Raw genomic sequence first — 15,323 nt, 5'->3', positions numbered from 1 at the left:
GTTTCTGCAACCTACCTTGAATGGGAACTTAGCGCAGCCTAACATGGCTGCTGCTCCCCGGCCAATCAGAAGCTTCCACGATGGATGCAAAGGTGGGGGCTAACGTCCTCTGCGTCCACATGGAAGATTGCCATACAAGCCTGGTGTGTAGTGATTGCGCATGCACGTCCGCCATTTTAGAAACATTTAGAATCATTACGAATTTTCGGAAATATCCGAAATTTTTGGGTGAAAAAATAGGAAATACTTTCTATATCGAAGCACCAGCGCCCCTACTTTAGAAACAAGAATTGAAACATTTTTTTCATCCATCAGACATGCCTAGTATATATTGCAACAAATACTTTACTTAAGGTATCCAATACTTGTATTCTCATTCACTAGTATAGTTCTTAACATAAAGGAATACACTTGGCAACACTTACAAAGGTATTATGGAAAAACTATTCCTGTTTCTAGTTTCAGTGCCAGTTATGTCAAATAGAAATAAAAAACAAAGTCTTATGCGATAGCAATTTTGATTGTTATTAAGTCGACAATACTGTACTGCAAGGTTTTTATTTCTAAAAAACAAAGTCTTATACGATAGAAATTTTGATTGTTATTAAGTCGACAATAAGACTTTGTTATTTATTTCTATTTGACATAACTGGCACTGAAACTAGAAACAGGAATAGTTTTTCCATAATACCTTTGTAAGTGTTGCCAAATGTATTCCTTTATGTTAAGAACTATACTAATGTAGTGAATGAGAATACAAGTACAGTAAAATTCATTGCCTCGGCTTATATTTGGGTCTAGTATATAGGGTACTCAGTCAGATAGCTACATCCTGCATTCTTCTTAATTCAAGGAAAGGTTAACTGCAGGCACTTGGCCTGTCATTTTCCTTGCAACACATCTTCCTCCCTTTGTCTACTCCTTTGCGTTTTCTTTCTGAACCACCTTCATATCCTACGTTTCCATCTCCACTGCTTAGTTCTTTCCTCGCATTGCTGATTTCTCTGCATTTGCTTTTTACTTCTTTTTAAAAATCTGCATGCTTTTGCAAATTGTGTGCATAAAGTCCTGCCTAGTTTGGCCCTAAAACGTCAAGACTTGGCTGCACAAGATGGGAAGTGGGCAGTTCTGGCTAAGGCTAGCAACACAAAAAGCAGCTCAGGAAGATAACGGGTTAGCAGGACACAGCCGGTTGCCCAAGTTGATCTCGGGGACTAAAGGACTAAAGATGGGGACACAAAGGGACACAAGGCCTGCAAAACTTTGCCTTGTGATTCTGGGTCTGCGGGAGGAAGTTGGCAACTGTCTGGAATCACCGGAAAAAGGTCCAAGTCAGGACTCACCATTCATCTGGGAGGGCGAGAGGGAATAATCTCGGTTCGAGTAGCGCTTGTCACCCTTCAGGCTCCGGCTCTGCCGCGCGGAGCCTTCCAACATGTTGATGATCTCGCTGCGGTCAATGTTGCGGAGGGCCGTATAGAGGTTCTCCACTGTCAAAGGACAAAAAGGAAAAGAGAGATCAGAAAAAAATGTTCTGCTGGAAATAAGGATGTGTGATGAGGTCTGGAATGAGAGACATGAACTAGAAACATTTCCCAGTTGGGTTGCTGTGAGTTTTCCTGGGCTGTATGGCCATGTTCCAGAAGCATTCTCTCCTGACGTTTCTCCCACGTCTATGGCAGGCATCCTCACAACCTCTAAGGATGCCTGCCATAGATATGGGCGAAATGTCAGGAGAGAATGACTCTGGAACATGGCCATACAGCTTGGAAAACTCACAGCAACCCAGTGATTACGGCCACGAAAGCCTTCGACGACACACAGACCTCGCAATTTCTGAGTATGCCTGTCATAGATGTGGGCGGAAACGTCAGGAGAGAATGCTTCTGGAACATGGCCATACAGGACTTGGTTGTTTTATGTTTTCCAGGCTGTATGGCCATGTTCCAGAAGCATTCTCTCCTGACGTTTCGCCCACATCTATGACAGGCATACTCAGAAATTGCAAAGTCTGTGTGTCGTCGAAGGCTTTCGTGGCCGTAATCACTGGGTTGCTGTGAGTTTTCCAAGCTGTATGGTCATCTTCCAGAAGCATTCTCTCCTGACGTTTCACCCACATCTATGGCAGGCATCCTCAGAGGTTGTGATGTCTGTGTGTCATCAAAGGTTTTCATGGCCGGGCTGTGGCGCAGGCTGGTGAGCAGCCTGCTGCAATAAATCACTCTGACCATGAGGTCATGAGTTCGAGGCCAGCCCATGGCGGGATGAGCACCCGTCAATTAAAAAAAAAATAGCCCCTGCTTGTTGCTGACCTAGCTACCTGAAAGATAGTTGCATCTATCAAGTAGGAAATAAGGTACCACTTATAAAGTGGGGAGGGAAATTTAACTAATTTACGATGTTGGAATGAGGAAGTGCCGTCACAGTGGATGATGAAGCAGCTGCTCCCCCTTGTGGCCAGAATCCCCTCAGGAGAAGGTTAAATTGCCTCTGCGTCTGTCTCTGTCTCGGTTCTATGTGTATATGGGCATTGAATGTTTGCCCTATATATGTATATAATGTGATCCGCCCTGAGTCCCCTTCGGGGTGAGAAGGGCGGAATATAAATACAGTAGAGTCTCACTTATCCAACACTCACTTATCCAACATTCTGGATTATCCAACGCATTTTTGTAGTCAATGTTTTCAATATATCGTGATATTTTGGTGCTAAATTCATAAATACAGTAATTACTACATAGCATTACTGCGTATTGAACTACTTTTTCTGCCAAATTTGTTGTCTAACATGATGTTTTGGTGCTTCATTTGTAAAATCATAACCTCATTTGATGTTTAATAGGCTTTTCCTTAATGCCTCCTTATTCTCCAACATATTCGCTTATCCAACATTCTGCCGGCCCGTTTATGTTGGATAAGTGAGACTCTACTGTACTGCAAATAAATAAATAAATAAATAAATGGCAGTAAACACTGGGTTGCTGTGAGTTTTCCAGGCTGTATGGCCACGTTCCAGAAGCATTCTGTCCTGACGTTTCACCCACATCTATGGCAGGCATCCTCAGATATACCTCACAAACTCTGCCTCTGGGTGAATTATGAGCTTACCCTCATACCAGGTAGCGAAGCACGGCTACGAAGGGGCAAACAAGGCAATTCACTACCATTTGCCAACTCATGTGGCTTCTGCAAAGAACGTGGGAGCTTCCACTCCGTGTCTCCTTGTGCGCAATGCACACCTCGTGTGAACGTGGCCAAAGGAAAAACTGAAGTCATCCCTCTCAAGTTCCCGCAAGTTCTGAATGCCATTGTTGATGACTCACTGTTGGCACTTTGTCCCCCACGACTGGTCCAGAGGTTCAGCAACGCCATGCTCTGCTCCAGAAGGGAGTTGGGGTTCTCCACACGGATCCTGTTGATGTCGTCCACACCAAACTGAAGCTCCCGGGCTAATTCTGTCGCAAGAGGACAGCACACAATACAACATGGCATCAGACATGGGTGGAATGCGTCCTATACATATTTCTGCATCCTATAAGTCTCACCTGGACTTGCCAGACCCTCACCCACATTCCCCATATTTTTTTTAAAAAATTCATTTTTATTAAAAGAGAGACGAAAAACAAAAATACAATTGTAAATGTGTATATGCACCCCTCGCGGGTATTTTTCATTACAATAAAAGTGGGAGAACATAAATAAAAGTGTTATATTGCTGTTTTGATCTTATGTTGTACTGTTTATTTTATGTAATGTATTATTTAATTGTATTATGTTATGGTTTATTGTATTGTCTTGGGCATGGCCCCATGTAAGCCGCCCCGAGTCCCCATTGGGGAGATGGTGGCGGGGTATAAATAAAGTTTTATTATTATTATTATTATTATTATTATTATTATTATTATTATTAAATAGTAAAGAAAAGTAGGAAAGTAGCAAGAAAATGGTGAGCAGAAAAAAACAGAGAGAAAAAAGAGAGAGAAAAAAAAGAGTTTGTCAACTTCCGATCTCTTCTATCAAGGTTTTTTTTTTTTTTAAAAAAAAAGTCCATATACAGTAGAGTGTCACTTATCCAAGCTAAACGGGCCGGCAGAAGCTTGGATAAGCGAATATCTTGGATAATAAGAAGGAATTAAGGAAAAGCCTATTAAACATCAAATTAGGTTATGATTTTAAAACTTAAGCACCAAAACATCATGTTATACAACAAATTTGACAGAAAAAGTAGTTCAATACACAGTAATGCTATGTAGTAATTACTGTATTTACGAATTTAGCACCAAAATAACACGATGTATTGAAAATATTGACTACAAAAATGCATTGGATAATCCAGAACGTTGGATAAGCGAGGCTTGGATAAATGAGACTCTACTGTATTTATGAAGAAATATACATTTCTTTTCTTTAAGGAAGGATAACCTCCCAATTGCTAGTGCTATTTTTATGGTTGGGAATCTACTTTTCTTCTTCTCTTATTTTAAATATTCTTTCAAAGGAGTCCAATCTGCTGATTTTTTTGGTATGCCTTGATTTCTTTTAAGGCATTGCGTTAATTTATCCATATTCATAATGTCTAATATTTTCAATATCAATTCCCCATATTTTTGAATGAATGCTTCCCTGCTAGAACAAGGCCTGCACTTTGTTCTTGCAGCAGCAACAACAACAAAACCTGGACATTACAGTAGAGTCTCACTTATCCAACACTCACTTATCCAACGTTCTGGATTATCAAATGCATTTTTGTAGTCAATGTTTTCAATACATCGTGATATTTTGGTGCTAAATTCGTAAATACAGTAATTACTACATAGCATTACTGCATATTGAACTACTTTTTCTGTCAAATTTGCTGTATAACATGTTTTGGTGCTTAATTTGTAAAATCATAACCTAATTTGATGTTTAATAGGCTTTTCCTTAATCCCTCCTTATTATCCAACATATTCGCTTATCCAACGTTCTGCCGGCCCGTTTATGTTGGATAAGTGAGACTCTACTGTACTATGTTTTATCATGTTATTGTTACTATTTTACTGTTTTACCATGTTACTGTGTATATTGTGTTTTTACTTTGTTACATTTTTACCTGCTGATGATGCGTGTCATGTGTGTATTTTGTTTTGTTTTATTGTAATTGCCTGGGCTTGGCCCCATGTTAGTCGCCCTGAGTCCCTTTGGGGAGATGGAAGTGGAGTACAAAAATAAAATTATTATTATTATTATTGACACAAAGACATAGTATGACACAGCAAATGAGATCTATATGCTGGATTTCGTATTACAAAATCACAAATCGAACACTTCCCAAGTGTTTAGGACTGTGTGATGTATTTTCGGATTATTATTATTATTATTATTATTATTATTATTATTATTATTATATACATAGTATGACACAGCAAATGAGATCTATATGCTGGATTTCGTATTACAAAATCACATGTCGAACACTTCCCAAGTGTTTAGGACTGTGTGATGCATTCTCTGATTATTATTATTATTATATACATAGTATGACACAGCAAATGAGATCTATATGCTGGATTTTGTATTACAAAATCACAAATCGAACACTTCCCAAGTGTTTAGGACTGTGTGATGTATTTTCGGATTATTATTATTATTATTATTATTATTATTATTATTATTATTATTATATACATATTATGACACAGCAAATGAGATCTATATGCTGGATTTCGTATTACAAAATCACAAGTCGAACACTTCCCAAGTGTTTAGCACTGTGTGATGTATTTTCGGATCATTATTAATTATTATTATTATTATTATTATTATTATTATTATCATTATTATATACATAGTATGACACAGCAAACGAGATATATATGCTGGATTTTGTATTACAAAATCACAAGTTGAACACTTCCCAAGTGTTTAGGACTGTGTGATGTATTTTCGGATTATTAATAATAATAATAATAATAATAATTATTATTATATACATAGTATGACATAGCAAATGAGATAGATATGCTGGATTTCGTATTACAAAATCACAATTCGAACACTTCCCAAGTGTTTAGGACTGTGTGATGTATTTTTGGATTATTATTATTATTATTATTATTATTATTATTATTATTATTATTATTATTATGTGACCATGGAAGTGGTCCCTGGAGTTTGCCTGCATTTGAGATACACAAATGGTTTTTTCCCCCCACGTACATGATCTGGGCATTTGATCCCATCTGCATCTCTACATTATTATAGATATTGTGCATTTTTTGCCATTTGATCCCATCTGCCTTACCCCCAAATACTATAACCTTGAAACATAATCTAAACCAGGGGTCCCCAAACTAAGGCCCGGGGGCCGGATGCGGCCCTCCAAGGTAATTTACCTGGCCCCCACCCTCATTTATAATATAATATTTTTATATCAGTTTTAATAATATAATATATTGTATATACATATAATATTGATAAGAATATTATCATTTTATACAATATAATACTAACAATAATACCATAGAATAATATTAATTATATGTTATATATTACATACAATATTACAGTATAGTGGTATAGTTCAATATACAGTAGAGTCTCACTTATCCAAGCTAAACGGGCCGGCAGAAGCTTGGATAAGCGAATAACTTGGATAATAAGGAGGGATTAAGGAAAAGCCTATTAAACGTCAAATTAGGTTATGATTTTACAAATTAAGCACCAAAACATCCTGCTATACAACAAATTGGACAGAAAAGGTAGTTCAATATGCAGTAATGTCTTGGTGTAATTACTGTATTTACGAATTTAGCACCAAAATATCATGATATATTGAAAACATCGACTACAAAAATGGCTTGGATTATCCAGAGGCTTGGATAAGCGAGGCTTGGATTAGTGAGACTCTACTGTAGTATAATGCTAATATTGGGCTATGCTAATAATATAATATATTGTATGTACATACAGCTGCTCTGAGTTCCCTTCGGGGTGAGAAGGGCAGGATATAAATGTAGTAAATAAATGTAGTAAATGAATAAATAAATAATTTTGGACTTAGGCTCGCCCAAAGTCTGAAATGACTTGAAGACACACAACAACAACAACAACCCTAATTAACCTGACTATCTCATTGGCCAGAAGCAGGCCCACACTTCCTATTGAAATCCTGATAGGTTTATATTGGTTAAAATTATTTTCATTTTTAAATATTGTATTGTTTTTCATTGTTATTGTTGTTTTGCACTACAAATAAGATATGTACAGTGTGCATAGGAATTTGTTCGGTTCCCCCCCCCCCCCAATGACAATTTGGCCCCTCAACAGTTTGAAGGATTGTGGACCGGCCCTCTGCTTTAAAAGTTTGAGGACCCCTGATCTAAACGAACTCCGGGCTCCTGGAATCATTAGTTGGAGTAGAGAGCAGAAACCAGATTGTGATCTTAGTTCTTAGTATAATTCATGGATTTGATTTAAAATCTTGTCTCTGGAAGCTGACCATAGAACATCTCACTTAAGACTCTCGAGGTCCTCCACTGCAATCCTCCAGCAGATGTTGACCACAGCAGTTTCTCCGGCGAATACAGAAGCCTTTCTACTTACCACTCACTCATCACAGGTGCTGTTGTTATACATCACTAAATCTATGAGTAGCAAGCACATCATGCCACAGTGTCACTCACCAGCCCAACTGAGGCCCAGATGTTCCGCAATGACAGCCATTTTCATGTCAGTCCTGTCCTTCTCGGTGCTGCTGACTGAGCCTAAAATGATGGTGGGAGGGAAAGTACTTAGACAGACTAACAAGTGCAATGCAAACATCTCAGGGGAGGCTAACAGCTGCCAAATTGTCAACACTGCCTGGGAATGTTGGAAAACTCTCAACCACTCATCCCTGAGTGTCAGTCACTTTTCCTACTCAACTACACTGAAGGTTGTAAAAAAAAAAAAAATCCCGCACCAGAGCTATTCTTCCTGACATACTAGCTTTCCACAGGCAGAGAATATTTTGATATGGAAGAACAGGCAAAAGTCCTGTTCAAAGACAACAAACATGCTAGGAAGATGCTAGACCAGGGGTCCCCAAACTAAGGCCCGGGGGCCGGATGCGGCCCTCCGAGGTCATTTACCTGGCCCCCGCCCTCAGTTTTATAATATAATATATTGTATATACATATAATATTGATAATAATATTATAATGTAATACAATATAACACTAATAATAATACCATATAATAATATTAATTATATATTCTATATTACATATAATATTACTAATAGTATTACAGTATAGTGGTATAGTTCAACATAGTAATATATAATGCTAATATTGTGCTATGCTAATAATATATACTGTATGTACATATAATTTGTAAGCCACTCTGAGTCCCCTTTGGGGTGAGAAGGGTGTGATACAAATGTAGTAAATAAATGCAGTAAATATATAATAAATAAGTCATTTCACCGAAAGTCTGAAATGACTTGAAGGCACACAACAACAACAACAATAACAACAACCCTAATTAACTTGACTATCTCATTGGCCAGAAGCAGGACCACACTTCCCATTGAAATCCTGATAAATGTATGTTGGTTAAAATTGTTTTTATTTTTAAATATTGTATTGTTCTTTCATTGTTCTTGTTGTTGTTCTTGTTGTTGCTGTTGTTTTTGCACTACAAATAAGACATATGCAGTGTGCATCGGAATTTGTTTGTATTTTTTTTCAAATGATAATCCGGCCCCTCAACAGTCTGAAGGATTAAAAAGTTTGAGGACCCCTGTGCTAGACCTTCCGTCCCTCCAATAGGCCTGGGAGATGGTGGTTCTTAATCTGAGAAACTAGAATTCATTCTGCACATATTTAAACCATTTGGCTCACAGCTCTGCATAAAGTTTAGGTCGAGAACAATGAAGGACTTCACATCGAGTATATCCATGGTGCATAACTATGGATATTTCATACCACTTTAAGGTGCATTTCTCCATTGTGTAGAAGCCTGGAATTTGTAATTTGGTGTGAACACAGGTTTTCAAATCTACTGCACTAGAGCAATCTGGTGGAGAATTAAAGCCTCGTGGGACTGCATCTTCCATAGGATTTTGCCATGGCGTTGAAAGTAGTTCCAAGCTGCTATCCTTCTTCAATATAGACTCGCCTATACACAAAACAGGTACTCCCTTGCCCTGACTTTTCCCATATTGTACCAAAAAAACCAAAACAACAAGTAGTCAGTGTTATACAGTACTAAAACATGTAAGACATGTAAGCCGCCCTGAGTCCCATTTGGGGAGATAGAGGTGGGTATAAAAATAAAGTTATTAATAATAATAATAATAATAATAATAATAATAATAATAATAATAATTTATTTATTTTTATTTTTATTTTTATTTTTTTCGTGTCAGGAGCAACCGGAGTTGCTTCTGGAGTGAGAGAATTGGCTGTCTGCAAGGACGTTGCCCAGGGGACGTCCGGATGTTTTGATGTTTTACCATCCTTATGGGAGGCTTCTCTCATGTCCCCGCATGGAGCTGGAGCTGATAGAGGGAGCTCATCCGCACTCTCCCCGGGTGGGATTCGAACCTGCAGCTTTCAGGTCAGCAACCCAACCTTCAAGTTACGAGGCTTTTATCCCCTTGGCCACCGGGGGCTCCTATAATAATAATAATAATAATAATAATAATAATAATAATAATAATGGAGGATTTCGTTTCACAAAATCACAAGTCGAACACTTCCCAAGTGTGTGATGTATATCTATCTTGTTTGCTGTGTCATACAATGTCGTTGTGTCAATAATAATAATAATAATAATAATAATAATAATCAACTATAAGACTATACAGAAGAGTGAAGATATAACTCTGACAAATTTGAATCACCACCACCAGTATACAAAATTACTAATGGGAATTAAATACTGTATATACGAGTGAAGACAAAAACTCTGACTATATGTATAATCTCTGTTAAAAATGCACTATTGCATATTGTACCATTATATATCCTTGTTCATCTATTCTTTTCTAGATTAAATTGTCTTATATGTTTTAGTACTGTATAACACTATTGTGTATAACAGCTGACTACTTGTTGTTTTTGGGGTTTTTTTGGTATTTGTTATAGATATCTGTGCCTCTTGGATATATTTGCCCATATTGTGTCCAAAAAGGAAGAGAGGGGTTTGCCGAGCCAGGCTTAAGTCGTACCCAAAGTGCTGTCGCTGAGGAGGCTGTATCTCTCGCGAAGGGCCAGCGGCGTCAACGTTCTCCTTCGCTCCTCGCTTCCAGAACTCTGGAAAGAAAGCGGAAAGGGCCATTTTAGACAACAGATTGATACATGACTTCATTTTCTCCTGTAATGCTAAAACGGTTATTACTCAACAACAAAATAACTGGCATTAGTGGGATGTGCAATGAAATTTTCATCATGTGGGATGCGGCTGTTACAGCCAGCAATGACCTCTTCCAGGAGAATCCATCCCATTCCTTTCTCTTGGCACTTGCCCGTTGGGAAGAAAATCTCCTGGGATCGTGTTGTCAAAGGTTTTCATGGCCGGGATCACAGGGTTGTTGTATGTCTTTCGGGCTGTGTGGTCATGTTCCAGAAGTATTCTCTCCTGACGTTTCGCCCACATCTAGGGCAGGCATCCTCAGAGGATGTGAGGCATGGATAAACTAGGCAAGGAAGGTAAATATATATCTGTGGAGAGTCCAGGGTGTGGCAAGAGTCCTTTGTCAGTTGGAAGCCAGCACTAATGTTTCAGTTAAGCATTGGAAAGGTTTGTCTCTTTCCGGGGAGGCATCCTTTGTTCAGAGTCATTAGCCGTCCTTGGGGCTCCTCTGTTTGCAGAGTGTTGCTTCCCATCTACTGTTCTGATTTTTGAGTTTTTTTAATACTGGTAGCCAGATTTTGTTCATTTTCATGGTTTCCTCCTTTCTGTTGAAGTTGACCACGTACTTGTGGATTACAATGGCTTCTCTGTGTAGTCCGACATGATAGTTGTTGGAGTGGTCAGTCTGGCTACCAGTATTAAAAAAACTCAAAACTCAGAACAATAGATGGGAAGCAACACTCTTGAGGGCAGAGGAGCCCCAAGGACGGCTAATGACATTAAACAAAGGATGCCCCCCAGGCAAGAGACAAACCTTTCCAATGCTAATTAGGGTGATTAATTGTAACATTAACACTGGTTTCCAACTGACAAAGGACTCTTGTCACACCCTGGACTCTCCACAGATATATATTTACCTTCCTTGCCTAGTCTCTCCATGCCTCACAACCTCTGAGGATGCCTGCCATAGATGTGGGCGAAACGTCAGGAGAGAATACTTCTGGAAAATGGCCACACAGCCCGAAAGACATTCAACAACTCTCTCCTGGGATCTCCTGGAAAAAGTTAGAGGAGACTTATCCAAACCTTTGCCACACTTCTGCTGATGGGTTGCTGTGAATATTTTGGGCTGCATGGCCATCTTCCAGCAGCATTTCTCTCCTAACATTTCACCTGAATATGTGGCTGGCATCTTCAGAAGTTCTGTTGACAATGAAGCAAGTGGAGTGTATATCTATCTCTATAACAAAAGTCAGTGTTTGTATATGTGTGTGTGTGTGTGGGGCACAGTGTGTTAAAGCGCTGAGCGGCTGAACTTGCGGACCAAAAGGTCCCAGGTTCAAATCCCGGGAGCAGAATGAGCGCCCGCTGTTAGCCCCAGCTCCTGCCAACCTAGCAGTTCATAAACATGCCAATGTGAGTAGATCAATAGGTACCGCTCCGGCGGGAAGGTAATGGTGCTCCATGCAGTCATGCCGGCCAGGGTTTGTGAGTCCAATGACAACCAGAGTTCATGTTCCACATGGAGGACTGTATAAATCACTAACTGTAAGTCTGAATCTATATGTCCAAGTTAGTGAATCCTTTTTTTAAAAAAATCCAATGTTTTAAACAAATCCAAGGTTTGTCACCATCCACGACCGGTTTTGACTGTATAGTCTTTCTCAGGTGGTAGTTTATGAAGGTATGGAAAACCTAGAATAGTCCACTCTAGGTTTTCCATACTGTAAAGAAGTGTGTGTTTTTATTTTGTTTATAGATGACATGTTTATTTGATTTTGTTAAAACAGTCAGGTTTGGTTAAGTTTAAAATGGTAAGTATTAGAGCTGATAATACCAGAAGGTAACCAGCTCAGCATTATGAGACAGGTTGTCATGACAACGGGGGCGGAGCCAACCGCCGTTTGGAAAGGAAACCAGGGAAGTTTAAATCTCAGTCTGTGATTTTTAGTCACAGGGGACAGACTGGTTCCAAGTTAAGGAAACCAGGGAGGCAGACCTCCAATAGGCCAGACTAAGCAAGTTAGGTGACTTGCTTAGGGTTATTTATAGAGGCTGTGGATTAGGGGAAATTAATCCCAGTGGACCCAAGAGGATCAGTTTTTAGTTAGTCTTGAAAGTTGGAACTATTTTGAAAGTTGGAACACCTCACATCTATTTGTAACCGTTAATCTAAGTGCCTTTAAGAAGTTATAGAAACCACTAAGCTCTGTACATGCAATAAACTTGTTTTGATTTTCATTCCATCTAAGTCTCTGTCACAATCATATTCTAAGTTAAGTAACATCACCATCTGAAGTAAATAAAGAAGCATAAGAAGAATAAGTATCCTCTGCCTGACGTCTCCTCCACTGGTGGCAGCGAAGATAGTTAAATACATAATAATATAATTAAAATCATCATCATCCAGACATCTTTAGAATTGGTGGTAACTGTGTGGTGGGATTCAAAAGGATTCCATCCCTGTCACACACCTGTACAAATTCACCTGTACAAATTGGTGGCAGCGGTGGGATCAAAAGGGATTCCATCTCTGTCACCTCAGTTCTTTACACATACCTTCATAAACTACCACCTGAGAAAGACTATTAGATATAAGAGTTCTGCTTGTAGTTCAGAGATATTACCAAACTTCCCAAAACAAGCAGTGTCTTTTTCCAATCACCTGGACACCGCTGGTCCCCAAACTCATATCTATATCTATCTCTGTGAAATGTCCAGGGTGGGAGAAAGAACCCTTGTCTGTTAAAGCAAGTCTGAATGTTACAGTTAGCAAGCTTGAATAGCATTGATTAGCCATGAAGCTGTAAAGTCAACCAGTGAGGGTATCTGCATAAATCTGCCTCCAGGCAACAAAAGCCAGGCTACCCCTATGCAGATAGGGGCCCGGGCTGTGGCGCAGCTGGCTAGTAACCAACTGCTATAAATCACTACTGACCAAGAGGTCATGAGTTCGAAGCCCGGGTCGGGTTAAGCCTCCGACCATTAATAGCCCCGGCTTGCTGTTGACCTATGCAGCCCCGAAAGACAGTTGCACCTGTCAATTAGGGAAATTTAGGGACGCTTTATGCGGGAGGCTAATTTACAACACCATAAAACTGCCAGCAAAACACGAGGAAAGGAATGAGGAAGTACAGCCACTTCTGGATGGTGAAGCAACAGCTCCCCCTGTGGCCGGAATTGTGAAGCTGGAAAAATGTTAAAAATGCCTCTGAGTCTGTCTAATGTATGTTGTTTGTTGGCACTGAATGTTTGCCATATATGTGTTCATTGTAATCCGCCCTGAGTCCCCTTCGGGGTGAGAAAGAAGGGCGGAATATAAATACTGTAAATAAATAAGATAGTCTCACTGATTGACTCTGCAAACTTCATGGCTACTCAAATGCTAATTTAAGCTTTCTAACTGCAACATAAACAGACAAGGATTCTTTCTCCCACCCTGGACATTATTCCACAGATATATATACACTCACTTGCTTCATTACCAACAGGACCTTTGAAGATGTCAGCCACAGATGCAGGCAAAACGTTAGAGGAGAATGCTGCTGGAACATAGCCATACAGTCCGAAAAACTCACAGCAACTAAGTGATTCCGGTCATGAAAGCTTTCAACAATACAACTCTGCTGATATTTCCCTCTGCCCATTGACAGTCCTTTTTTGGTTAGATAAGGACTGATTTATTATTTGCTTTTTCAAAGCAGGTTCTAGTCCCTAAGAATAACAACAGGCTTGGAAAGTGTCTGCCCAATGCAACTCCAGAAATTGGGACAAGGGCGTTAAATGAGATTTCCAGTTGTCATGGGGATTCAGCTTGCCGAGCTTCTAGACCCTTCCCAAATACGTCAGTAAAACCTGGCATGAAATAATTTCTACAACCCCAGAAAATTAATCTCTTCTTATTGCAGGACTCAAGCATTCATGCAAAATACGCAAGTAAACTAGACAGAGATAATTTCAACCAGCCCAGAAAATTAATCTCTTTCAACTGGCGTTCTCTTGGCAAGAAACACTGACGTTTTGACAATGTTCCACATTCCTGAAAATCGTTGTGTTAGTTTATTTTTGTAAGTGTTTGCTAAGGATTTTGGCTGGAAATATACAATGTGTCTCTCAGGAAAATAATATACCGTATATACTCAAGTATAAGCCAACCCGAATATAAGCTGAGGCACCTAATTTTATCACAAAAAACTGGGATAACTTATTGACTCGAGTATAAGCCGGGGGTGGGAAATGCAGCAGTTACAGGTAAATTTCAAAATAAAAATAGATACCAATAAAATTTCATTAATAGAGGCATCAGTAGGTTAAATGTTTTTGAATATTTACTGTATTTCAAAGAAAAGCAATAAACTAGCTCTATAAGTGGAAAAGTAGGGGCCACAAAAGCAATATGGTATCAATAATAACCTAATAATAATAATAATAATAATAATAATAATCATAAACTTCATTTGGATCCCACCCTATCTCCCCATGGGGTCTCAGGCCAACATAGTAACAGGCAAACATTCAATGCTTATATAAACAATGCAGAGCTAGATATAGATCTATAATTATAGATACTAATTTCACATATGCATTTCCCCCTGAAACGTTTGCAAATTTCCCTCCGTGTGTGTGTGCATTTCCCCTACAATATTTGCAAGCCCTATATATATATATTCATATCTATCTAGACATGTCTATATATATTTGTGTGTTCATTTCCCCCCTGTAATATTTGCAAGCCCTATATATAGGTAGGTAAGAATATATTCATATCTATCCAGACATCTCTCTTTATATAGATATTTGCAGAGGCTTACAAACATATGAGGGTAAATTCATATATAAAAATAATGTATATGTATGACTACAGATACACAGGTATATGGATCTATATGTATAAAGGATTTGCAAAAACTTGCAAACATATGAGGGGAAAATTAATGTATATAGATAGATACACATATAAGGGTACTTAGAGATTGCAAAAGCTTACAAAGGGTTAATGCCTA

General features: G+C 38.8%; 1 protein-coding gene across 11 annotated transcripts in view; it reads right to left on the bottom strand.

The window, feature by feature from the left end:
• ank1 (ankyrin 1) overlaps nucleotides 1-15,323 on the bottom strand; it is a 232,977-nt gene that overhangs the window by 25,676 nt on the left and 191,978 nt on the right. For all 11 annotated transcript variants that reach the window (XR_010000500.1, XM_062961437.1, XM_062961428.1 and 8 more), the window contains 4 exons: nucleotides 10,196-10,280; nucleotides 7,665-7,745; nucleotides 3,324-3,455; nucleotides 1,344-1,490 (listed from right to left, as the gene is read on the bottom strand). Coding sequence is in view for 10 of the 11 variants with exons in the window: in XM_062961437.1 (XP_062817507.1) it covers nucleotides 1,344-1,490; nucleotides 3,324-3,455; nucleotides 7,665-7,745; nucleotides 10,196-10,280 (445 nt within the window). In the remaining variant the exon portion in view is untranslated. The remainder of the gene's footprint in view (nucleotides 1-1,343; nucleotides 1,491-3,323; nucleotides 3,456-7,664; nucleotides 7,746-10,195; nucleotides 10,281-15,323) is intronic.

This window comes from Anolis carolinensis, unplaced genomic scaffold (assembly GCF_035594765.1).
Source record: "Anolis carolinensis isolate JA03-04 unplaced genomic scaffold, rAnoCar3.1.pri scaffold_8, whole genome shotgun sequence".
In the NCBI taxonomy this organism is placed as follows: Eukaryota; Metazoa; Chordata; class Lepidosauria; order Squamata; family Dactyloidae; genus Anolis; species Anolis carolinensis.
Note: the sequence above shows the minus strand (reverse complement) of the source record. Positions and strands in the feature narration are given on the sequence as shown.